Source organism: Pavona decussata, unplaced genomic scaffold (assembly GCF_977016875.1).
Source record: "Pavona decussata unplaced genomic scaffold, jaPavDecu1.1 SCAFFOLD_1, whole genome shotgun sequence".
NCBI classification, from domain to species: Eukaryota; Metazoa; Cnidaria; class Anthozoa; order Scleractinia; family Agariciidae; genus Pavona; species Pavona decussata.
The window spans coordinates 1,300,500-1,327,242 of NW_028145425.1; the positions used below are offsets into that span (position 1 = coordinate 1,300,500).

General features: G+C 38.0%; 1 protein-coding gene across 4 annotated transcripts; it reads left to right on the plus strand.

Annotated features, from left to right (window-relative positions):
* Positions 1-1,872: 1,872 nt before the first annotated feature.
* On the plus strand, positions 1,873-23,962 carry LOC146490164 (uncharacterized). 4 transcript variants are annotated; one of them, XM_085101967.1, is made up of 6 exons: positions 1,900-2,009; positions 9,727-9,891; positions 19,322-19,573; positions 20,276-20,596; positions 22,174-22,524; positions 23,387-23,962. In XM_085101967.1, exons 1-6 carry the CDS (start codon positions 1,928-1,930, stop codon positions 23,797-23,799), a joined length of 1,584 nt encoding a protein of 527 aa, XP_084958093.1. In that variant the 5' UTR covers positions 1,900-1,927; the 3' UTR covers positions 23,800-23,962. The 4 variants fall into 4 exon arrangements, with proteins under 4 accessions (XP_084958983.1, XP_084958093.1, XP_084958609.1 ...); XM_085102483.1 differs by having other exon boundaries at positions 9,727-9,882; XM_085102857.1 differs by lacking the exon at positions 9,727-9,891 and having other exon boundaries at positions 1,873-2,009.
* Positions 23,963-26,743: the final 2,781 nt, after the last annotated feature.

A 26,743-nucleotide genomic window follows, 5' to 3' on the forward strand; every position in this document is an offset into this window, starting at 1 on the left:
TAAAAATGTATGTATCCCTATTATTTCTGCCGTTTTTTTAAATGTTTTTCTTGCATTTTTGCCTGTTTCCGGTGTAAATTTGTCAACAAGGCTAAGCACATTACCCTGAAACTTCGGGAAGTCCATTCTACTTAAACTTCAAGCGCTGTACTAATCTTTCGTCAGTCAGAAGAGGGGTTGTGGGTCAATTTTTCTAAATCTTCTCCGTTTCTATGTTTCCTGATCATGTCATTTAAAGTTTTGAAACAAAAATTAGCCAGGATCTCTTCTTCTCTCTCTTTGTTGTTTATCACAATCATTTTGCATCCTCTATTTGCATCCATCTATTTTTTTACCCATCTTTGATGGATTCACCTGTCAATGCGACAGATGAGTAGGCAGACAGGTCATTTGCCGAGGTGGGTCCTCATGTGAGAATGAAGACCAATTCGTGACGCACACGAGCTACCACAGATGCTGCATGAGAATGAGTCCACAGAAACGGAGCGCTGTTTCCTCGTCTCTTTCTTTGCCAGGATCGCAGCTGCTCTGTTCACTTCAAAGTGTTTCGTGCCTTGAGTGCACTGGTATGTCCAAAGAACTCTGTCACAGGCAGTTGCTTTCCAAGAGTTCACTTCAATGTTGCCGCTCTTTGCCCTTTACATATTTACTCACTAAACCTCACCTAAACTAGCAATTTCCATTCAGTCCATCATTTTATGTACTAGCCTAGTTATGTAGATGTCCTCAGGTAACGCAATCAGAAAATGTTATACTAAAGTTTCTGAAATGTATCATGATCAACTTCTCAACAATGTGCTATTTCAAATTTCACCATATTATCTCAGAACGTAAACATTTATCGCTATCATTTCTGGCATGTTTTTCTGACATGTTTTTCTTGCAACCTTGCTTCCTTTCAGTTAAACTTCGAGAAGCCAATTCTACGAAAATGCCAAACGCTGCACTACTCTTTAACAGGGAAGGGAGTTTGAGGATCAATTTGTCTAAAACTTCCCTTTCTATGTTTGAGAAAATAAACTGTTTTTTGATTCTGTCATTTAAAGTTTAGAAGACAAAATTAGCTTTCAGGATCCAAAAATAATTTTAAGCGTACATGCAGCATGTTGTTAAGTTACGTGATATAGAATTTCCGAAAACCGATGTGAACGTGACAACAAAACGTGAAAAAAAAAAAAAAACAAAAACAAAAACAAAAAACAAACAAACAAAGGAAACAAAGCAAAAGATGCTTCATTTTTAAGTCTTATCATGCATGTTCTTAAAATATGAGTCCATTTTAGCCTTAGCGTTCTTCAACAAAACGTTCATAAACAAACCAAAAAAAAAGGAAAAAAAAAAAAAGGAAGAGATTCAAAAGTAATAGTACTTGTCGCTTATGACCGCAGGCCCGTATCCCGGAGAGCGGTAGCGGAAGCCGTTGCCAGTACCTCGGTAAACTCTGACAATTTCGGGGCCAACCATGAACTGGGCTTTTCGCGTCAGATCGAGTATATGCGATTTTTATTTGTTTTCTTTTCTTTTTTTTTTTTTTTTTTTTTTTTTCAGAATTGAGGTACGTACTCATGAAATGAATGTGTTGAAGAGTGGTTATCTTAAAATTTAAAAGTTATGCCAATCCATTTGGGATTTGAAAAGATTAGTAGAGCAACAATTATAACAACACAGACAACAACAACAAAATAATTAGCAAAAACAAGGGCTAAGTAATTTAAATTAAGCATAGCTGCGGTCAGGTCCCTTACCACAATCATCCCACACGAAAACACAGCGACCCGCAACACGTGCCTCACGAATATACGAGTGGGCAGACAGACTTCCATCTCAGTTTTTGCATGCGAAACCACACATGACCTCCCTCACGGCTTATAAATAAGTCTGATAGCACAGTCCTAAACTTCATCACTGAATAGGGATTTGAGAGATAATGGAGAGAGCTTTTATTGTCGCGCGGGTGATTGGCGCCATCATTGGTTTAAGTTTCTGTGTCCAGATACAAGGCAGCTGTGGTAAGTTATTTTGGAATCCTTAGCAGGTAGCACAGCTGATAGCACATTTTCGTCGTCTTTTAGGATTTTTCTTTAAACATGTAGGGCCATTTATTCAAACAGAGTCGAACTAAGGCCGCGGTTTAAGACAATCAGTGAGCCTCCAAATCTGCTTATAAGTGTTTTATTTTAAGTAGATAAATAGTTTTCTAGAATGGGATGCAGGCCGTCTTGTTACCAGCAGTACTGAATGACTGTTGGCAAAATTGAAAACGGTATAGAACGTGGTTTTGTTAAACACCGTTTAAACTGTCTTTAATTAACTGACCCATAGTGTCGAGATCATTTAAGTTTTCCACTTAACATCCCATAATAGAAACTTTTTGGTACTGAACCGAGAATTTAAAATTGTCATACACAATGACAATGTAACTCTTTTTTACTGCGTGACAACCGATGAAGACCTTAGCTCTTAGGTCGAAATGTCTTTCAGTGCCAGTTGTATTGGACTTGTACCGAGGTTCACCACGGAGCACTCAACTCAACGGAAATGTGAGGATTTTAATTCTTGCAAAAGTCAAACTAGGGAAAGTACAATAATTAGTGCGAAGGCCCGTTGTTACGAGTCCTCTATTGTAATTTCACTTACAATTCTGTTAATCCTTTCCGTCGACTGAGTTCATGAACTCAGTCTTGACTTCTTCTTTCGCTTGGTTTTGCAGACCGCGTGGTTTTGTAAACCGCGTGGGTTTCACATTTTTAATATCTATTTTGTCTTAATTAACACTTCAACGGGCTTACACTCGGAGGGTACGAAATACTAGTTTTACTTAAGGCGTTTGCTTTTAAACTTAGTAGATTAGAGGTTTGTTAGAAAACATGTGAACGTTTGAAGATATAAATTTACTGTGTTCTCGGCACCGGTATTCTGCACACCATTGGGGTTGTAATTAAACAGAGGCCATAATCAGAGATGGAGACCGTAAGCGTGTGCTCCACGCGTCCCCATGTGTTGTACCAAAAAATCTATTTTTAGAAAAAATTGCGCCACCCTTCACGTCATAAACCCGCTCGGAAACACGCAAATTTGCGTGGGGCTACTGCCTTATATGGAAAACGGAAGAGAAAGTCCAGTTCGGTTTCAACAAAATTACATAATTTTTAAATACTTTGAATGTGAAAATTACATTTTATTACCCTGTACATGTTTAAGTTTCTCCGTCTAACCTTACTAAACTACAACTAAAGCATTGGGGACAACTCCAGGAAATTCTCCTGGCTGAGTAGAAAACATAAAAACCTTACAGTACAAATATAAAAATATTCTCCGCAATGCTGATATATATAAACTTAAATTTTATTTGTGAAGTCGATCAGTTTCAACCATTTACCTCAAATTGGTGGTACGTCCTTGAGGCCGAGTTAAGGCCATCGTCTTAAGCGTTTTCTACGCGTTCAATGGCATGAATATTCGGCGTTTCCACCAAATTTTGTAAACTGTCTTTCGAAGGAATATCTATTGAGTTTCAGTAATCAAAACCGAGATTGAGTTCATTTGAGAGAAACATGAATATCGCTCACGTGCGTTTTATACCGACCCAGAACAACCTAATTCTTACAAATCGAGAGGGTTAAAACTTGACAAAGGCTTTACCAGGACATTTCGGTTACTGCTGCAACCTTCTTCAGTTAAGAATGTAAATGATTTACGGCATCCTTGGTGCATGTTATATATAAAATTTAAAAATATACAATAAGTGTGATGATAATGTTTTAAGAAAAGGTCTTGTTTTTGTTTTTGTTTTGTTTTGTTTTGGTTTTTTTTTCAATTTTTGACAAGAGTGTATAACAACACGTAACAATTGTGACATAGTTCTTAGAAATTCTTTGTTTTTATATATGTTTGAGAACGATATGTGTATCTCAGACTGAATGCCACGCTTTAAGAAAAAGAAAAGTCTTTATTTCCATTTAGCTGCATACTGCTAGGATTTGAACGTCGATGCGCAATGGAATGAATGTGATGGTATATTTGAAGCATGGTGAATGAATGAGAATGATGTATTATTCAAAGCGACACAGGCATACTCGGAGAAAAGGAAATCCGAGTGCTCCTATCAGGAGTCGAACATAAGACCCTCCGATAACTAGTTCGGATGCTCCACAACTGAGCTACAGGAGACTCGTGGGAGCTAAGGCCATTAAACTATTCAGTGGGTCAGTGTAGCCTGCGTAGCCAAGTGTTTCCGTTGGGTTTTGTGCATGCGTTGTTCGCTTTTTGACCGCGCGGATATTGGGACGAGAGCGCAAGAAACGGAGGAGATAAGATCCAAAATTAAGAAAAAAAACTTAGACAATCAAGCAAAATTAGTAGCTGTGGCATAGACTATCTCTAGAGGGAGACCATGTGTACGGCATGTCTACGTCATAAGTATGGTAAGAAGAGCCTGAGGCTGACCGTTCTTATTTACATATTTGTTTATTTATTTGTTTATTTGCGATTTGAGTCTGAAAACGTTCTTAACATGTTCTTAAAGTTGTGTGGTATAGTATTTCAATAAATCAATGCGGACGTGACCAGGGAACTTATCAAAGTGCATTGTTTGATGTGATGTGGTATCAGGTAGCTTGTCACATGTTGTGCGGCTTGCTGTGATGCCGAGACTACAAACTGAGTTATTCTTCAGGCTAGTATCATGCAATAAGAAAACCACATTGTTAATGTTAACAAACGTCCCTAAGCATTTGAGTTGATTGTACTGCTAGACTACAGTTTTACTTTTCTTTTACCTTATTTATACTACTCACAAAAAGTTGAGCAAAATAAAGATTCTTATCTGACTGTCAGCCTGGGTATGTTCTAAGTATGTTCTTAAACTGATTTTGGTTAATCTCAGCCTGACCGTTCTTATAAAAAAGGTTCTTATAAATAATAAAATAAAAAAAAAGAGTTTATGAGAAGGCTTTTAAGGGGGCAATTTACCTAAATTTAAATGAAATTTAAAGAGGTTTTAAGAAGGGATAGAAGAAAGAAAATGATTTTTGGAACACCAACAGACAGTTGATACCCACGCAAGAGTACCCCGGGTTGTTAGTGGACTAACTGGTATCCGTCTATTAATTATTAAATACAAATTCTAATTTTTAAACTTCACTAAATCTTCAATATTTCTTATTTCTCTTAATTTAACCAGTCCTTCTAAAAAAAAACCACTCCTCCCAAATATATCCAAAAATCACCCAAAAATTTACAAAATACCCCACAACACAGATTCACGGGATAATGATAGGGTTTTTGAATTCCTTTAAACGTGAATGAGAAATTGCCGTTAAAGCCATGTCAAGTGGCAGAAAAATGGCGTTTAGGTGAATTGCCCCCTTAAAGAAACTATAGTACAAATAATCAGTAGAGACGCCAATTTGCAGATATGGTTCCACGGTAAATTAACAATTCTTTTGAAGAAGGAGCCCTGAAAAGTGGCAGTTCTACAGTAAGCAGTTCAAAAACGGGACCGTCCGTGTGTGACTTAAAGTCTGTCTCCTCAATGCGTTAATGAAAGGCGTAAACGAAAGGCAACCGTAGCTGACGTTGAAATTCATGAAGCGACTAGGAGCTTTGGCATTCCCACCGACTCCGTGTACGATTGGGAACTAGTCCATCAGATAGATGGATAGATAGATAGATCTATAGATAGATAGATAGATAGATAGATAGATAGATAGATAGATAGATAGATAGATTGAATGACGTACCTGTTCAAACGCCCCCCGACATTTTGTTCAACAAAGTGTTGAACGCATGTAAAGTAAATGTTGAGACCGTTTAAACGGCTCTTTAATCTGAAATGTCAGCGGTCTCTTTCCGCGTAGGTTAGGGTGATCTCAGACGGTGATTTCAGACCTTAAAATATCTTTTCTTCTAGTGCAACAGCTTGTGTCTTAGGGCGCAACAGATTAGCTAGTATCCACATCTTTATCATTTATAATACCCTTATTTAAAATTTACAATTTAGCAGACAATACCTCACGTTTGCGAGTCAGCCGGTCCTTCTAGCATTTTGCTTAGTTTTGCCAAACAGATTATCCATCTGGGTAGGGTAACGTTTCTTGTCTAAGGAAAGAACACAATGCACTAACAGCCCTAGGAAGTATTACTCTGAAAGTTTGGTGGCGGTGTGCGTATCGCTTCTCCAAACCAAAGATATGTAATTTTGTGATAGCCATTTTCAGACATAGCTCCAGTTGTTCAATGAGCGGATAGCTCTATATCCAGTGGATAAATCGTTATCCAGAGGATAAGATATGCCTCAACCAATACATTTTATCCGCTGGATAAACTTATCTGCTCTTTGAACAACATGGGCATGGCCTCTACACTTCAAGAAGATTTTCAGATCTGGTCTCTAGTATCCATACCTTTTTTCATACTTGCCGACCAAAATGGTTAAAATCCATAGCCTGTTTCAGACCAAAATGGCTTAAAATTATGCAATTTAGCGCCTCACTACCCATAAAGCTTACAAAGGGGGCTATCTTTCCGCTATTTTCTATTGTTCCATGACTTAATACCTCACTGGAGGTTCTTTGACGCCACGCAAACCATAAAACCGCTTGAATGGAATAAATACTGTATTACTTGATCAGATTCACCCATGTAAAACCAGTCGATGCATTTCCTTTGTGGACAAATTTTTTATACTAGCTACAACTGCTAAATCATATAATACCAGGCTGAAAGTTTTCTTGGCTCGGATAACCGCGCCAGCTCAGATCATGTAACAACCGTCTCCTAGGCAGAAATTTCCTTCGGGTCAAATGACTGCGCGCGGCATGCCAGTGGGCGGGGAGTATAACCGGGGATGAGTGCATAGTCGCACGAACGAGTGGATAAGTAGATGACAGACACACCGGATTTACGCTTGGTATTAGATCAACATTTTATATGACTATTGACTATTTATGGTACCTGATTATTTTATTCTTCCTTGTTTTATTTTATGACTTGGGTGATTAAACCCACACAAACGGAGCATAAAAAACAAGTTGAAAAGAAAACGTTGTTTATAATTTCATGTCAGTAAGAGAAATAAAGAGCCAAACAAAAACGACACCTATCGAATAGAACTTACGTCACAAATCAACTTTCATTGAGATATTGCTTAAATTTGTTGTTGTTGTTTTTTGTTTTGTTTGGACGGTTAACTTATCAATGAAATCCAATGGGCAATAAAATCCAGATTATGACTGATGAAACTGAAGTGTGGGGCTACATTAATAATTTAGTTTAATTTAATTTAACCTAGGGATGGTTTCGTGAATCTCGCCCTTGATGAATGAAAAAGCAACAACAACAACAAGAACAACAACAAGCTTTATTACCAAATTAGAATGTTAACAAAGCTAAATTTAATTTACAACGTAATATATTAATACAAAAGACGTAACATTTACTCAGAATAACTGAAAAGCTAATCGAGCTGAGTAAAACGAAATGATGTTTAAATATAGAAGATATGCCACTTTAACTAATTCTTCTATCATAGTATCATATTTCTTTCAATGCGCATTGCTGGCTCATCGACATTCAAATCCGAGCAGTATGCAGGATGTTCGTCACATCCCACGCTGAAGTCACGCTGAAGTCTCCAACAGCTCAGTGGCAGACCATCCGAACTAGTAATCCGTAAGTTCATAGACTTCTTTTGGGAGAACTCTGATTCTTTACCGAGTATGCCTTTGTCACTGACTGAAAAAAATGGAGTTACACAAGTTTCTCGTCTTGTCTTGTCTCTATTTTAAGGCGGGGGGTCTACCTGAAAGCCGCTTTCAAGCCGCTTAAAATCGGTTCAACGGAAATATCTCGTTCGCGTTTTAAGCAATACAAAAACCCTATGCTCATTACAAAAATCAATGTTTTGGGGTGTTTTGTAAATTTTTGGATGATTTTTAGGTATATTTGGGAGGAGATAGTTTTTCTCAAAAGAGTAGTAAAATTAAGAGAAATAAAAAATATTGAAGATTTAGTGAATTTTTAAAATTAGAATTTGTAGTTAACAATTAATAGACGGATACCAAGTTAGTCCACTAGAAACCCAGGGTGCTCTTGCGTGGGTATCAACTGTCTGTTAGTGTTCCAAAAATCATTTTTTTTCTTCTATCCATTCTTAAAACCTCTTCAAATTTCACTTAAATTCGGGTGTACCCCCGCCTTAAGCTTTAACACATATTGCGTAAATAGTTAACTAAACACCACCCCCGTCCGCCCCGAAAACAAATTACATGACCAGAAGTGCATTTTTTGAGCGTTGTAACGTTGAATCCAAACGCCACCTAAAATTGCATGTTCGTAGCCCTTATGATAACATTTTATTTATAGTAGTGGAGGTTAAGTTGGAAAGATTGTGTTCGTGCATGAACAGACTTGGATTCTATTTTTTTATTTTATTTTAATTGTTTTTACCTTGGTTTTTTCTTTTCCTCAATTTTTTTTGTAGGTCTGTGGACCTTTTGGTATTTTCTCTTTCTACGTTTTAGCTAAGTAGGAATTTTGATCAGAGACAATCAATTGGGGGGAGGGCGAGTTTCCCCGCTCCGATTTGCCGACTAAAAAATCCATGTTTATCCGGCAAAATGTTAGGTCCGATTTTGTTGACGGCAAATTTCTATTCCTAACTTTCTCGGCTGCACTCGTTATGATTGTAAAAAAATATATATCCCGGCCCCAAAAATAATTACAACAACGTAATTCCAGGCTGCTCCCAAGCTGTGAAACGCTCTTCCCTGAAATCTGCGCGGCTCAAATTCTGCACACATTTTTAAATCCAAACTAAAAACTTTTTTACTCAGAATTTCTTTTAGTAATTATTTTTGAATGCTTTCTATAATGTTTATTGACTTCTGCCTTTTTAGCTAGGAAACAGTTTTATAATGGTTATGATTTTAGTTTATGGTTATAGTTTTATAGTTCAGTTAGGTCGTCGAATGTAACTTAAATTTGGTCGATAAAAAATAGCACCGCCGTTACTAGAAGGAAATTAGTTTTATTATGATTTTGTGCATCGGTCATGGTTATTTTTGCTAAATGTTGACACTTTGGTGTCTGTCAGGTAATCTTTTTTTATTAGATTAATGACACTAATGTCTCAGGAAAACAATGAACATAAAGAAAAATTGGCTGTGGAATTTTCTAGATGATGAAAGGGGAATCTGTTCGAGGACGTAAAAGGAAGTATGACGCAAACCAAGAGAGGATGAAGCATCTTCTCTTGCGCAAACGTGCTGTTATTTCAAAACCCAAAAATGTTTGTCTGTAAGCAGAAACAACGAAATAATTGTCAAGTTTGTTATAAATTATAACCCCATGGCCCAGGCAATAAGACTGTAGTAGGCCGGTATGGATTAAAACTTAAAAAATGTTAGGCTTATGTTTTTCAAGTTCTCGCATTTTTTGTTTCCAAAATACACTTAAACAGATCCGACGAGTTGTTCCTTTCAAGAATTGAGTTGATTTCGTTCCTCTCGTCATTCTAGAATAATTTGACAGCCGATTGAACGACGTATTTCATCATTTTTAAAAAAAGATATCAAAAATCCCACGATACTTCCCCTTTAGGCTTTTTACGCCCTTGTTCAGTCGGAAATATCGACCGGCAATCTTCTCAGTTGTGGGAAATTGATAGATTAACTAGGTTAACCAGTAACCAACATATATATATTCCTCTTCAACTGGATGGAGAAGGCAGAAGTCCCAAGACAGCTGTACAGTTACGCTTAATGGCCAGACCACCAGAAATGAAAAAGAATAATGATATGCAGTTATCCCTGTGGAAACTTCTCTATTTTTGCCTCATGAAATATCTGTTACTTTGTTCCTTGTCAAGTATCACCACGGAAGGTACATTAAGTGAGTCACTTTGTTCCCGTTATATTAGTTATTTTTGCTAAAGTTCGCAGAGTTCGCAGAGCATTTCAGTTGTCTTGTTCGTATACAGACTGGTCTGATTTAGGAAATCAGCAAAGATTTAGCTCATCCAGGGAATGACATGAGATTGTTTATATTGAATATTTAGGAAACAGATAAGAACTTACCACGGGTAATTTCATTTTATTTTATGAAAATAGAAGTTAAAGAAAAACGTTTCAACCAGGCACACACAATGGTTCACTTTGGTGGATATCTGTTCAAAGGGCCTGAATTGCCTCAGAAATTCGGGTCTAGTCGTTAAGAAATTTAAAGTTTTTCTTAGGCGAAATATTAGCTCACAATTTCATAACACTGGACACTAAGTCCTTTCGTCTTCGAAGGGGCAGGTTTGTCATGAAATGAGCAAAAAAGGGTCAGCTAGCATTTTTTGTAAAACCAACAACAGCTCGTAAATCTAGGAAATAAAATTCGGTCTCTTAAACTTTTATGCAACTTAAAATTTCAGCCAAATCATCCGAACAGACCAATCTGCATTAGTTTTCACAAATAGGTCTTCAAGGGCACAAAACAGGAGAAAAACGATCTGGAACGCAGGATGTTCTCGCAATGAAGAGCAAGGAAGAGCTAGTTAGCAGTAATTAGAACAATTGTTAAAAAAAGAAAGAAGGGATGAATGCTTCTTTTAAATACACCCTTCTTTTATATAGAGATTCAAGGGGAGTGGAGTTTAAAGTTAAATGTTCTTATTTTTGATATTTCGGCCTCACTTTTGTTTACAAATGTTCCCGTTTTTTTTTTTTTTTTTTTTTTTTCAATTTTGAAGTGTACTGCATGAACTCATCGAGAAACCCACCAAACTGCTACCGATATCAGCTAAATCACTGTGGAGTTGTGATAGTAACGTTTTCTAAGTAGGATTCGAGCAGACGAAAACGCCGTCGCCTCTTCGATAGTGCTAAGTAACGGTTGACATGTCAGACTAGTTCAAGACGCATTTGGTGAATTTTTTTTTTTTTCATGAAGAAGAACAGAACGTAAAAAGGTTTTTTTTTTTTAACTATAGTCTCAATTTTCTGCCATAATGGCAGATCCTTTGTAGACTATGCTAATTTCTATTCTGAAGCCATGTTAATTCTCGCATGATCTCATCGCTACCGCGGATATTGACCTTGTCAGCGACTTCGTATATCGGATCAGAGTCAATTATCGCCTTAAGAGAGACATTTTTTTTTAAAAAACCGTGTCCATGACTAACATCCATCGCTAGAACAATACAGCAAACATTCTTTAAGCTGATTATCCTAATTGTATTATTTTGTTTTTCTCTCTCACAAAACCTCTTACGCATGCAGACTGTCTTTGTGCTCGAATGCGTGACGATCTCAAAGCTTAAGAGTGTCTGCGTCGGAAGTTATCAGCTCACATTACTTTTGCTTTTCTTTTTCCTCGTTCCTTTCTTTTTTCGTTGATTTGAACCAGTGCATGACTGTTGACTAGGCGTCGATAGCTTCGTTTCCAAAAACATTCTAGCTGAGAACGTTTCTAGTTTTATCTCAGCCTTACCTTTGTACCTTTTGTTGTCTCAGCCTCACACGAGACACCACCGACCTACGTAACACAACCACAGACTGACTGCTGAACATTCACTTTCGAAGCATTGTTCTCAGTAGAGTTTGCACCTTATATTTCCTTTCTTCTAGTTCATTTGTGGGTTTAGCAAGTTTTTCACCGGGCATGTAAAGAAAATCTCAATTTGTCTTGTATAACAATTTTTAAAGTGTTGTAATTTAAATTCACCCCTCACCATAGCAACGACTAAACAAAAACCTTCGCAAGCATTTTGCGTGTTTTAATTTCCACAAAATGTTCAAGGATATGATAATATTTTTAGGGGCGGGCTTAAGAGGATTGCAACCCCCACTAGCATTGAAAACACAGGAAATGACTACACGTTCTGAACATCAAATGCCATTCACATGACTATGGGAGTTAAATTTATGTCATGCTTCCCGCAGAAAGGGTACTGAATTGCTAGCCATCTCCTCCCCCTAACCCACGAGGGGGCCAACACAGAAGGGGAAGTGAGGGTTATTAGAGGGTTGGGCTTAAACAAGGGGTGGGGGGTTAAGTCTAAACTACTTGGAACATGGCACGAACAGCGCTGTGTTTCACGAACACAATGTCACTAGAGTTAACTCGATGAACGTTTCGTTTCCCATACTCATAGCTATCACATTTTTCACGATGAGTTTCATAACAACAGATTATGGGGTCCTGTTTCAGTAAAAAAAAAAAAAAAATACGGTTCTAGTAAAGGTATACTTAGTCTAATAAATGCTATATACTTATAACACTAATATCAATAATATTTATACAGTCTAGTATAGACACTAATAAATATATTTAGTTAAGCCTAAAAGCGGAGCTCCAAACTGATTACTTTTTAATAGCATTTCTGATTATGGTTTCCGTATGAACGAAATAACCTTACAAATTCCTCATCCTTTCTGGACTTATAAATATTTATAGTACATTAATGCAGCACACTATTTAGCAACAATAACAATCGTAATGTTAACTGTCATACAGGAGAACAAGGTATACTCTTAAATCCTAAAACAACAACAACAAAAAACATTTCAATAGATCTGACGTTCTAAGCTGTATGATTATGTGGAGCTGGGTGTCTTAAAACAATATCAAAATATTGTGTACACTGTAAGATAAACATTCTTTACGGGGATCGGCTATTTTTCTAGTTACGCATAATGTTTTTCACGCTCAAAATGATACTTGCATAGGGTTTTGTTCACTGGATTCCAACTGATCGACCGCCACATAACCAATACATTGAGGAGAAACACGAAGAAACTTGTTGCACCTTCAACAAAGCTCACTAAAGTAGGGTACAAATCCTTATAGCTGCTGCCGCAGGAATTGTAAACAAGGCGTGAATTTGTGGCGCCACGGCAAACATAAATATATGTTATTCACCGGCCGAAGACAAAGTTTTTCCCTATAGGGAGAATGGAGGCAAATCGGTTTGCGAACAGTCAAAACGCGCTACGTAGCACTGTCACTCTCTAGTAATTTTGCTTATCAAGAAAGCCGTGCGTAAGCCTCAGAGAAAAAAAAAAAACTAGACTAACGAGAAAGCAGACTTCAAACAAGGAAGCAGTACAGAAATAAACTAAACAACAATCTTTGAAAATTTTGTACATAAATCAAGCGAATAAATGTTTTGCGTAAGCTTTGTTTGTTTTGATGAAACTGAAATCTCACTTCAAATTTTACATAAGCTTTTGATGAAAGTTGTAAAAACAGAGTTTTAGTGAAAAATACTCACCTATGGATCTTACTCTCTACCTTTGTATCTTATTATTTTAAGTATTTGTGTTTGTTCTCTGTCAAGATCGTCACAAATGAATGTTTAAATTAGAGAAATGTGTGCAAGAAGAATTTTTGCAGAGTTTATGCCAAAGACACAGTGTTGCGAGGCGTTTGTTTAACTATTTTAGCTAAGAATCAAATTTTCTTAAATGAGGTAAAATGGGACGAGATTAGGAAATTAAACTCAAAGAGAAATAATGAACAGGTCAGCAGTTAGCTATACTATTAAGCTTAAGTTAAATGACCTGACAATACTGCAAGAAAAACTGCAAAACAGCAAACCAGCAAAGCTTTGTCAACAAAATCACATGAATAGTATCCGCCTTTTTGGAGAACAACCAATCCTTTTATCCGATTGCTGAGTTTCGTTTTACAACGTTTAGTGAGCGAAAAATTCACTCCAAGAGGAACCGCATCGGAGGTAAATGATTCACTTCAACAACAACTTTAAGATTTCCCGCACATTGCGATTACTGTGTTGTTACCGTGGTTAGTCAGATTGTAGGATTTTCGGGATACCGCCCACTCACGAACCGAGTGAATAATACTTACTAGCTCCGCTCTCACCAAGTCGATTGAAACGGCAAAAATACTCTGTCTTTACGGATGGCATTCGACATTCGCTGTCTTTTACGTTGTACTTGCTTATTCATTGCCTTCGTTTTCGTTTTCTTTCTCTCTCCCTTTATTTTCTTTCCACGTTTGTCAACACATTCAACGAGTACATGAATTTAAAGCTTTCTTCAAAGTTTGTAAAAAGCAGTTGGCAAAGCAAACTTCCCCCCGAAAAAAATGCGGGTTACAGCAAAGGATTTCCGTGTCTCATTTCTCATTGGCTTACACGGAGGAGCTTACGTACGGACGCACGGTCGTACGGAAGTGATGTCATAACCAAACCAAAATTTCTCGGTTTCACGGGTTACCAAATTCTCTTTAATAGCTATGAGGCGCGCACGGAGCTCCGCTAAAATGTCATCCCTGTCACGCAACGATCTTGACTGGGTTATTACACTCATGGAAGTGGGTGGGTACGCTCATGGAAGTTCGGGTATTAAATCAGGATGCCCCGTTATTACAGAGAGTTTTCGTTCTGATCAGGCAGAAAGGCCAGGTATTTTCTCTCAAATTAAGAGGGACTATTGAGTTTACAAATCACTCTAGTTTTAAAACTCGTCAAATACGCTAATCAGACAGTAGAAAACGTGATATCACTCTGGTTGAAAGACAATTGCCTACTTTTGTCTCATAGTTATTAACGTCATAAAGAAGTGTTGTAAAGAATCTATATATAAAAATATACTTTATTCACTGAAAACCAGTGAACGGACAAATTACGTCATTCATTTTAGAATCATATTAGCATGAATATCCTTAATACGGCCAGTTTCAGTGGTCGCTATACAGAGTCCGTACCGTGAACAGATTTTGACCGTATTTCGTGCGAATAGTTTGTTCTGAATAATGAAACGATCCAAACCTAAGATGTTTCATTCACTAAGTGCTACCATGCCGGGTCTATCGCCGGATCTATCGCAAAGTAAGTTCTTCCTCATGTTAGGCAATCTCGGCTTAGGAGAACAAATGAATCGGCTCAGTAGAATTACTAAATGACAAAAGGTTTATCTTCAACAAAAACTCCTCTAGTCTTGTCACACAATCCCCAAATATACAGGACGTTATGACATTCGAGACCAAAAACAGCAAATCACTTTAATTAAGATGTATTTCTTAAACTTAATTAACTTATTTTTAATATTTTCCATATTCCTGGATAATCAGAATCATCTTCCCGCAAATTGTAGATAATATAATGCTTGGTAATTAGGATTTGTTTTCAATTTTCTTAGTAAAACCGTTATATGATGCATCTTTTGTGTTACTGACTCTTCCGTATCAGTGCTTAGGGTTTGCTAGAAAAGCGCAGTGTTCTACTAGCAGAACCGATGCTCAAAGCTGGGCCGTAGTGAGAGAATTCAAGTAGTGGCAGTAAAAATTCCTTAGATAAACAGCCCAACAAGGAAACTTCGAGAACAATTATAACCGCCTACAGAGTTGACTAGAGTTCCCACTCAAGAAAAAAATAATTGTCGACAACAATTTAAACAGTTTCCCATTGAGAGGAACACGGAACACTCTCGTACTTTCTATGTCAGAGAAACCAAATTCTTTTTATTTTAGGCACTTTTCAAAGTTAATTTTCGATAACAAACTATCTGCAGGTAAAAAATAGCTCAACCAATCGCACAATCACACTTCCATCTTTAGATTATCAGTTTAGAGGTGTGGACGTTTCTGAAAACTTGCTAGATCGTTCCAAGTCCTTGGATGAATATTTTAGTCGTTGTTTTTCCCTCCTCACCGACAAACTAACAAAGTAACGTGACAAATTTCCTTCCAAATATCAAAAACACCATGTCTTATAAAAAAAAAGAAAACGAAGACAGCTATGCCGAGCAGATGCAGGAGGAAAAATATTTTCGCCATTAAATTTCAATTTCCAATGAGTTTTAAGTCATTTTTATAATGACTTTAAAAAAGTGTTTGATGACAACACGGTACGTGGTCAATATACTATCGTTATATGCTTTATGACCCCAGAGTAATGACCCTTAATTAAAGGACTGGGTGGCTAGATTGAAAGCTTCATCGTTAACTGTACGTCTGGATTCTATACTGACTCAAATAACTTGTCTGAAGACGAGATTAAACTGATGGTTCAATTTTTTAAAGAAATAACCATACAAGTGCACAGAAACTAGCATCACTTGTAATTTCATCTATGAGTGGCAAAACTAAACTTGAAACTTGATTTTTTACTGCGGATGGCTAGGATAGTTCTAAATGTTTCAAGTTTCTCTCGTGTATTTTGGAGAAATCGCTAGATATTGATTATCGTTTATTCTTCCTCGGATAAATAATTTCATATGTATTTTTCTCCCGGTACTCTAATAGCATTTCACTTTACGGAAGAGCTTCTTCGGTCGAATGTTTGAGCAGTTTGGCCAACATACAACAAAATTTCCGTGACAGTGCCCCTTTAAATAAGGTACACGTGTTGATTTCCATGTGCATCTGTAGGACACATGGAGTGATTCGTCGAGGAATGGATGAAGGAATCCATGAGGTTTATTTTATACCACCAATCGAAAGTGCCGAAGTTCAAGATAAATCAACTGCTAAACGCCCTAACCACGTTCGTCAAAATTCGACCTCTGTGCAGAAATAACTTGAGGTCAAAATGGATAAATAGTTAAGGAGGGAAACTCATCCCTCACGGCAACGAATTTATGTAAAGTAAAACAGGTCAGGTTTTGTTGGTTTTGAGCAAATTTACCCTTAGACACTTTTCCATCTCGATATAAACTCGGTCAATTCCTGAACAGTATAGACGTTTCAAGAAGAGCTTCATTTCATAATTTTGGTTATTCGAGAAAAATGCTAAAAATTCTCGATGTTTCCAGACGATTGTTTTCATCAGATTAGGGAGCCAGTTGATAGCCCCGTGTATTGCGCAGAAGAATCCTGCAAAATCTGGATTAGCGCGTGTGCGGGAAGATCATAGAAATTCCTTTTCTTGCATGATCGCGAAGCTGCGTTCGGGGGAGGGTATTTGGACTTCGTCGCTTTTGTTATCAAAAACGTGGGCAGGCAATTTATTCTTGATGGAGATAATGTAACTACTAGAATATATAAATGCAACATATGTAATAAACAAACCTGGTACTGTATGAAGAAGCTGGAGGACATTGATTGAGGTCCAGGGAAAAAATAGCAGTCATGAAGGAACATGATCGTGTGTTTGTCCCGTGGAAAAATATCAATCGTTGCCTCATGAAATATTTTTTGGTTTGTGTCCTGTTATGTTTCCTCTTCAAAGGTAGGTCAACCGGGTTACTCTGTTCTCGTTATATCTGTAAGTTTTCCTCACTCCTTCTCTAAAGTGAAGGCGACGGTTTGACGACTTATAGTCAGTGCCATTTAAAATATGATTTCAAAGAGAAGGTGGCAGAAATAACCTCCTGAAGGGCACAGGCCAGTTTATCAAAATAAACTCGCAGCCAGATAGCTTAATTACTTCCGTATTGCGAAAAAAATATGAGTTTTGCATAATTATCTGTGAGCAAAACGGATGGTTGAACGTCGAATGAAGGAATGAAGGAAAGGAAGGAAAAATGGTTTATGTATTTCCTTTCCAGGTACAATCATACACCTCGGACATCCTGTTACTCTTGTTACTCGGACTTCCTGTTACTCTTGTCTTGCAAAAGGCCATCGCTTTGCATCACTTTAATCTGACCTCAATAATTCAGTGTAATCGTTGCTTAACTTGTTGACATTTCAATAGGCTGTTATTAAAAAACAATAGGTAGAAGGCTTGTTAATTTAGCAGGACCTCGTGAATCTATCCCCATGTTGTTGGAAACTTGGTTTCTTAAACTGAGATTTTAGCCCGATAACGTTTTAAATTTTAATGTTGTTAATTTATATAATAAAAAGAGAGTCCAGTAATGGCATTCAAATTGCTTTCAGCCGAAAGATGAAAGAAGCCGCCGCGACCTTCCTAATGATTGGCATTTCCCCTTTAAACTGATACGTTCAAAACGCAGATAATACAATACATCCCGCGAACAAATACTGTAGACCTCCAGACCCAAAGAACAATACGGGGGGTGAGAGGGGTGTTATAGAGATGGGAGCTATTACAGAACTGCCTGTAGCATAGCTAGCACTTACAAGGTTGCGTCAAAATGTGATGTCACATGGGCCAACCGCAATGGAATGTCTCGTTTTCCATTACCCGCCCGACCGAATTCTTTCGTGAAAGAAAACTGTCTGAAGCAAGCGAAAAGAAGTATCCGAAACACAGCAATAGTCACCGCTATGCCTTATTCCATTTAAATATAACTTTGGAAATGTGACTATGCTAAACACCAGAATGCGTACGTCTAGGAGTCTTCAACAGGATCAATGCTTTTGTATTTATGAATGTGAATATATGAAACATATATTTTGAATTGCGGATGGAATATCAAATATAAGAAAGATCCTCGCAGTTAGTACGCAGCCTAAGCGTTTGCGAAAAGAAAGCCTGGAAGAAAAAAATCAGTTGGCTTGATAGCTCAGTTGGTAGAGCGTTGCACCGGCATCGCAGAGGTCATGGGTTCTAATCCCGTTCAGGCCTGAATTTTTTTCAGGCATTTTTTTTTTTGCAACTGCTTTAGTTGTGTACTAACTGGGAGGATCTTTCTTCTATTTGAGCTTTTGTATTTATTCGTTTCTTTTTTTTACTTTTCTTTTCTCTTTTTGTTTTGTTTTGTTTCTACTTCTTCCGTTCCTTAAGCCCACCTCGAATAGCTTGATGCCTACCTGCGGGTTCTCAAGTCTTCGTATGTAATTTCAGTATTTATTGAATAAAGTTGTTGTTATTGTTGTTGTTATTGAAACGAAAGTGCTTCCAATCCTCAGAACGAAGAAAGTCCAAGTTCAGTTGTGTCAGGAATTTAATTCATGTCGCAAAATAGAGAAACTACTAGATGAATTAATTGAATGTTCCCACTTTAGGATTTTATCCCTAGACTCAACGGTTTGAACCACCCATTACAGCACATTAAACAGCACATCACCACAGGAAAGTAGCTTCCGTGTGCATCAGGTTATAGTTTAAAATTTCGTCCATAGATGACCAAAAATTAGAACCACCTTGCACAACGTAAAAAGGGACCTATAAGAACAAGAAAAATACTCAGTAGCTTTCATCTGAATGCTGACGGGTGCTTAAGGATTTCATTAACAGACTCCAAAGCTAGACCCACAGGACATTACTGCTCTGTAGCTGTCTGCAAGAGAGGATCCTCTCTTGCTGTCTGCTAGAACTAGTAATCAAGAGACCACAGGAACGTTCTGCTCAGTCACGTTCTGTTGAATGGCCACACTTTTTTCTCAAAGAATCAATTTTAACTCTGGTGAGTGAAAGTTACTTTCATATGTTTAAAGATTTTTCTCTTTTTCCGTGCCACAGGTGCCTCATCCGCGAGCGGCCTGGAATGTGAAATAAGGGCTTCCTGCTCCCCGTCACGTGACTGTCGTTACTCCAATCAGAAGACAGTTGTTCCAGACTCTAACGTGAATGTAAACTGCTCGATCGGAAATGGCGAGACTACACTAGACATGACATGGCAACAAGTGAAGGAAAGAGTAATAGCCAATGCTGGCCTGGTTTTACAGCAAATCAGGAATTCAACATGTCGATGCACCCGTATACGCTTCCCAAGTAGGTTTCTTTTTCCATTTGTTTTGATATCTATCTAGCGCGGTGCAACATTCAAACGTATACAGACGACATTCAAACAATTCAGACACCTTATTTTGAGGGATCAAGCGTTGTACGACCTCGAGCATCAACACGCAAGCAGGCTTATGAAGAGAAATGAGCTTTTTCAAGGGGGAATGGGGATCAGACTGCGTGAGGTCTACTATCTGATTAGGTCTAATTACAATTCGAGGCTGACTTTGAATTCGTAGAAACTATCTCAAAGACAGAATAACAAGTTGACTCTGAGTTGGTCTGTGATTGTAGCTTAGCTTTGAAGAAAGTATTGATTGAAAACGTCGATGGCGTTAAGAAACCTACCTGTTCACGTCTGAGTTAAAATCAAATTAATCGAGCGCTTTGCTCGGTCATCTCAGTAGATCTGACATATTTGAATCGAGTGACTTATCCAGATTACGGTCAAATTTGACACATCTGCGTCCTGTGCTCAAGTCTATTCCGGCTCTCTATCAGTCACTTTTACTCTTAAGGTCAGTTATTAGCTCTCCACATGACCAAGGAAAAGAGTCGAAGAGATAATAGTTTATTCTTACACTAACAATTGGCTATTGTCAAGAAGCAATACTAAGGAGTCATCTTTACTTAGGAAGGCTTCCTGAATCTGGTCAATTTGTAACTCTAAGTCATCTCTTCTTTTTCTAGGAGCGGTACAGTTAATGTATAGCACGACCTCCCCGAGGCATATATATGAAAACAAAGAAAGGAATTTGATTTGTTTGTTCAAGGGATGGCCTCTTCCTCGTGTAGCTTGGTACAAGAATGGCCGGCCAATCAATGGATCTGAATTCGAAGGTTTTTATCACACACGGAGGCTTTCAGAAATCGATCAGGGGACGTTTTATTATACTCTTCACATTCCACCTGGCCGTGAAGAATATGAAGGATTTTATTCCTGCGTTGCAGAAAATAACATTCCTGGCTGGTCGAGTAAACAGTCCTCCCTGATTCAGGTGATATACGCATGTAAGTAATCTGTTTTTTTTTTTTTTTTTTTTTCCGCGACTACTTGTAAAACTGGAAGAAATTTAATGAGCTAGTTAGAGGGAATATCGGTTAAGCTCGGGAATGTTGATACTTTGAGAATGGCCTTTGTTATTTTAGCAAATTACCTGAGGCTTTCTAATAAAAAGCCAAGCGCTACTTTCGAGTGCGCTTACATTCAGTGCCAATTGCTCATCTCTAACACGCGTCCCTTTGAATTGCCAGCTCTTCTTATATAACGAGCACTAACATTCTTACCCTGAAAACGAGGTATGGCATAATAGTGTGACGATGATGCAGACTGAACTAATTCGGGGGAGGGGGGTAATTTAATCATAGTTAATTGGGGACTGGCTATGAAACCTTGACACCTTCAAAGTTGATAAGAATGATGCTGAAATTGATTGGAAGGGCCGTGACCGAGCACAATCCTTTGTGTTCATACTACAGCTGAATATTAGCATATGGCTCCAAGACGTTTCAAAATCTAATATTGCGCTTCGTTCAAAGTTAAAGCCAAAGTGATAACATATACATATAAAAAAAAAAAAGACTTTTTGAAGAAGCAGAATTCCAGAGTGGTGTTGGACTGCAAATGTTGTTGTCCCGAAACGTCAGCTCAACTTATTACAACATTCTCCACAGAGCCCGACGTAAACTGTTTACTTCTTCAAAACTAACTACACAGTCTCAACCAAACAAAAAATGAAGTTTGTATGGCTTCATTTAACTTTGACTTCATCTTTTTTAAGCCCCAATAACAATCACCATCTAGTTCCCCCTTATAATATAAATAAAGGAATTGATCGCTAAGGATGAAACGTATTCATTTTTAAACAAATTCTCCCAACAAGTTCCATAATAATATATACAGAGGACAATGAGGAAGCTGGTGCAAGTTGATAGTTGGAGTTTCAGAAGGATTATATTCCACACGGAGATACAGTACATTGTGACCTTTCCTTTTCTTATTGTTTATTTTTACGATATAATTTATTTATTTATTTATTTATTTATTTATTTATTTATTTGCCACACAAATATTACAAAAAAGATACACTAAAACTAATAACAAGAAAAAAATATGAGGAAAGTGGCGATGAAGCCTAATAGAAGTTAGAAGCTTATAAGCCTTGGGTTTCGTCATACGATATACTAGGTGGAGAAGACATAGCAAATCAGAGGATGGGCGAGTTTGATTTAGTGCTCGGTCGATGAGAAATTTTTTTAGCGAAATCTTCAAACTAGAACATTGGTGGAGGATTGTCAACTGTGGATATTTTTCCCGTAAAAATAACGAATATTCCATTGTTTCCAAAGTTGTTTCATGAATTTCGCTTTTTGGACTATAATGATTCGTCAAAATCAATCGACCCTTGAAGTTTGGCAGATGTATGTGATTGTTCTTGTCATGAAACTTAATCGGTTCCACCTTTCACCACGTGGAGTTAATGTGTTCAGTTTTTAAGGCACCAAGGGGTAGTAATTCGGGAGTGGCGGACGCCAAATCATGGATGGTGTTAAAAAATGTGAGTAAAATAAAATTGTTTTTAACGCAGGCCCACGGGATTACAGCCCAACTACTGGTCATGAGTCTTCAAAGATTCACGCTACAGTCTTTACCAACACCACCCTAAAGTGCTTGGTAGACTCACAATTGGATTATGTGTATGACTGCCACCTTGAATGGCATTTCAATAACAAGTCGCAGCCATTGAAATCCAGTGAAAAGTATACAACAGATTTACAGAAAACAAAACGAAAATGCAAAGAAGCTTTCACCCTCACCATAAACAACGTTACGGATGATGATGAAGGGACGTATAGCTGTCACATGTTCTGTGAATTGTGGGACGAATGGAAAAACACTTCAGCTGCCGTCCATTTGGAAGTTTCACCTCAACCAGTGGGTAAGACCCTCTTTTCATTTCATGCACCCTGAGGTATTCACAATTTTGAATACAATGGATCATCTCCAGACGTATAGATCTCCCATATATAAGCTATATGGGTGTGCCGCTGTGAAAGGTATGGTTTTCAAGCAGTTTAGTCTGGGATTGGGTACAGATAAAACTGAGAGTTTTTAACCAGAATTGCAATTAAAAAAAACAAGTCTTGGTCGTTGGTGTACACGAAGAAAATTTTGTTTTGGCTGAAATTTGATAGTGGCCGAGTTTCTGGAAAATAGCAAGTCTGGAATACGGTGGGGGGTAAGAGGGGGGGGGGGGGGGGGGCTTGTCTTTGGTCTAGTATAAGGATGCAAAATGTAGCTGTAGTTGGTTTAGGGTAAGGTTTCAGAGTCCCAGTGGCAAACCCATGTTAAAAATGTTTAGGGTACCCCTCCCCGGGTGTTATGACTATGTTCTTGTGGCATACACAAGAACACGATTGCCATTTTGTTATCTGAACCATTGTTTATGCGACCGTTCATTGCGTTAGACGTAGTAAGGCACTTCTAATACAGATTGGAGAAGAAATTATATGGGACAACGTTGATTCAGTGAATGGATAGGTCTTGGAATACGTTAAAACTGAAAAACGTGAAACTCAGCAAAATCATACAGTTAGAAATGTGGCAAGAGAGGTTTGGCATGGCGTTAACGGCATACGGCAAACATCACATTCGCGTTTATGTTTTCTTTGAAAAAAAAAAATTACCACCTAGATGAGAATAGTGCAAAACATAATTCTGGCCAGAATTCTAGCTTTGTCGTGGAACGTAGCTCATTCACATTAATGTGGCATTATTTTTCAATTTTTTTTCCAATACAGGCAATCCTGGTGGAAACAAGTTGTTTATCAATTATAGCTCAAGTGACGTTGCCTGGGTTACTGGAAATCTGACCACCGTTCTCAAGGAACACAAGATACGCTATCAGCTGGGAGGACCCATCGACCAAAACATGGCGGACAAGGTGTACGACAGCAGCCTCCAAGTGTTTTTAGTTGTTTTGCCTGACAACTACACGGTCGGGAATGTCTGTCCGGAAGAAGGGAAGATGAGCATCCCGAGGAGGCTAGGCAGGGGAGATTCGCCGCTGATTGTTTTTATCGGCAAAATGACGACAGGGAGTTTAGCTTGTTTGGGAAAGGAGAACTTGCTAGAGTTTGAGGGGCGCAAGAACAAAGATTTGGAGAAAAATAGGCTGCAGGCAGTATTAGGAGAAAAAGTTGTAAGTCGTTGAAAGAGTCAGCACCTCCCAGAACAATGCAAGTGATTTTCAAACAAGTAATTTTCTTTTTATTTTTGGGCGGGCGGATGTTCTTGAACACGTGCTCGTCTTCATTTATAGCCTCTTTCTGATGTAATAAGGCTCTGGAAAAATAAAGAAATTACTTTTAAGTTTAGTCAAGCCTCCTATATTTTGAAACAACTTTTCTGAAATTGTGCTCGGATTTGACTGATGTTCGCAAAATGTAGCTTTTAATATTTCATGACCGTTTTAGCACTTTACCGGGGGTGAACACACGCACGCACAAATCCAAAAGGCCAATCACCCACGCGTATTTTTGCACAACTTTCGTCGACTTTTGCCGTGCAATACTCGCAGTGAAAGCTACAAGTGTGGTACCTTCCATGTGTTACTGTTTGTTTCTTCGTTCCTTTAAGGAAAGTACTCTGGGCCGGGTTGTTTGAAAGCCGATTAACGCTGATCTACGATTAAAAGTTAACTGAGGTTTCTAGCTCGCTCTTTAAGAGTGGTTTTAAAGCCTAATTTCAAGCTAAAGGTAAAGAAAAGTCTAAGTCAAAACTGACGGCCAAAAATCTTTTGGAAGAATCTTTACCGATTAGTAATTAAACTCGAATCAAAGTTCACTTTAATCCAGGATTAGCTTAATCGGGTTTTGAACAACTGGGCCCTGCAGTGTGGTGCAGTGTTATTTTTTATGTAAAATTCTCGTTGTACGTAAAACCGATAGAGTAAAAGAGTTTTCTTTTTCCTCCCTTTTTCGCGTCTTCGGAGCGGCCAAGAACGGATGTTCGAGAGAAGAAGAAGATTTCAAGGGGGAAATCTGGAAGAGCGAAAGCTTGCAAGACGGGCGAAAACTTTTGCTCATCTCTTTTCGCCCATGAAATTTTCTTCTCCTCTCGACTGATTTTCCCCGATTGCTCTTTAAGTTCCCAGAGGATTCTTTTTTCGATACTTTGTGCAGCCCTTCCCATGTAGGCTTGATAAGATTCCTTAAGGCATCATTCAATTCCAGTAGTGCCCCACCGGCATTAGTGGGGCATCAGTGTCCCTTCCGGGGAGGCCGGTATTAGTCTACACCGCCGAATTTGACAGCCCGTGATTTTTATCTCACAGTAACTCTCACTTCCTTTCAATCGGATATGTTCATTGGCAAAGACCACAAATTTGTGATTAACTTTGTCTGAGGACATATCAAACTTTGAGTTGATAATATGACACATTTTCACTCCTTTTATGGTCTTTTTTATTGTTTAAAGGAAAGAGCCTTTATTGTTCGTAAAACAGGTCGTGATTACCATAGTGTTACAATGCCGCCTTTGGAGTAATGTTGGTGAACAAATATCACACCCTCAGTTTTTTTCAACAAGCAGACGTGCGAAATACACATTTGTTGAGGAAAATTAGGTCGTGAGGAACCAGCCTTGATGAGTGGCCTGGAATCAAATTTTAAGCTAGACTCTCACACACACGATTTGTTTGAGCTCACCACGCTACCTTTACCTTCTTTTCAGTGCCAAAGTCATTACCAAACAAATCCTAATTATTATTATTATTATTTAAAGAAAAAAGGTATTTAAAGGGGCGGTGCGTTCTATTTTGACTTCACTAGTGCACACTCAGAAACTAGTATTAACTTGGAATTAATGTGATGGAATATTTGAAACTTTAAGACTCGAAAAAAGTGGCCCCTCTTGCGTATTTTAGAGAAGTCGCTAAAAACTGATTATAGTTGGTTCTTCTTCTGAGAAATCCCTTGATATTTTCTTCTCGGTGCTCTAAGAGCAATTTCATGTTAGCAGAAAGGTTCTTTGTCAAATATTTGAGCTGTTTTTACCAAAATAAAGCAAAATCGTCGTGACAGTGCCCCTTTAAGATCAAACAGCACAACAGTAAAAGGCTTTCCTGTGGCTTTTGTTTGTCACACTTGAGGTTTACATCCATCAAATTAAAAACAAAACCATAAACTGACACAGACAATATAATGTAGAAGATCAGACAGGACTAATCTTTGCGGTAGTAAAATAAGGACTACAACGAAAAACGGTCAGGGATCCCTGAATATGCAATGAAAGTTGGGAACTGGTCATAATAACTTTTTTCGAAGGGGACCCTTCTTGTCATGGGTAGGAGGGTTATCGAAGACACCACGTATCTAATGAACATTACCAGCTAACTTTTATTTGAATTAATGTTTTAGTCGACACAGAAATATTCAGCTAGCAAAGGGTTGGCAATGCTAGGTAAGCAAGAACAATTAGGTTTAAATCTCATTGTCTTTTTTCCCTGCAAGTTAGAGGGGCGGCTATGCAATAAAGACATCATCTTTTGAGGTTGAGAAAGGAACGTTAAGGCTAGACCACTATCTATTCTGTGGTTTGGTGGGTCCTGTTTGAGTGTAGTAGTTCTAATCTCTTGAATATGTATTTTCCAGGTAATATGTATATACTCAACCAGAAGTACATATTCTTATGTAGTTCGGATTCAACTTCCTTTCTTTTCGTCTTCCATTTTGCCTTTCACATGATCAGTTTTGCTAATGTTAATCCATCAAATATTTTTTCTTGCCTGCAATTGGTCAAAACGCATCACGTGACTTAGCAGGGCTATGATACCAACAATCGTTTTGAAACATCCTAGGCGATAGGGCGCTGCTTTGAACGAAAAATATTTGAAGGATAACAAACACAATAACCCTCGTTTGGCTTGAAAATATTGACCCAAATTACCCTTGTTATGCAGCTGTTCTTTGATTGTCACGCAATTCCCCTCTCACAAGAATTATAACAAGATCGAAGGATAGCTTTATTAAGCTTTATTTGAGCATGCAGCACATACTAATCATGAGAATCATGGAAATGATCGCCAAGATATTGTTTAAACAAATCATTGCAGCTACAGTAGAACCCCACCAACTCTAATTCCCAACGTGTTGGTG

What these genes read in the sequence shown, in the direction of transcription:
- LOC146490164 (XM_085101967.1), top strand. Translation starts at nt 1,928, where the DNA reads ATGGAGAGAGCTTTTATTGTCGCGCGGGTGATTGGCGCCATCATTGGT. An exon ending in CACCCGTATACGCTTCCCAA is followed by an intron (nt 19,574 to 20,275) that starts GTAGGTTTCTTT and finishes TTCTTTTTCTAG; the next exon opens with GAGCGGTACAGTTAATGTAT. An exon ending in AGTTTCACCTCAACCAGTGG is followed by an intron (nt 22,525 to 23,386) that starts GTAAGACCCTCT and finishes TTTCCAATACAG; the next exon opens with GCAATCCTGGTGGAAACAAG.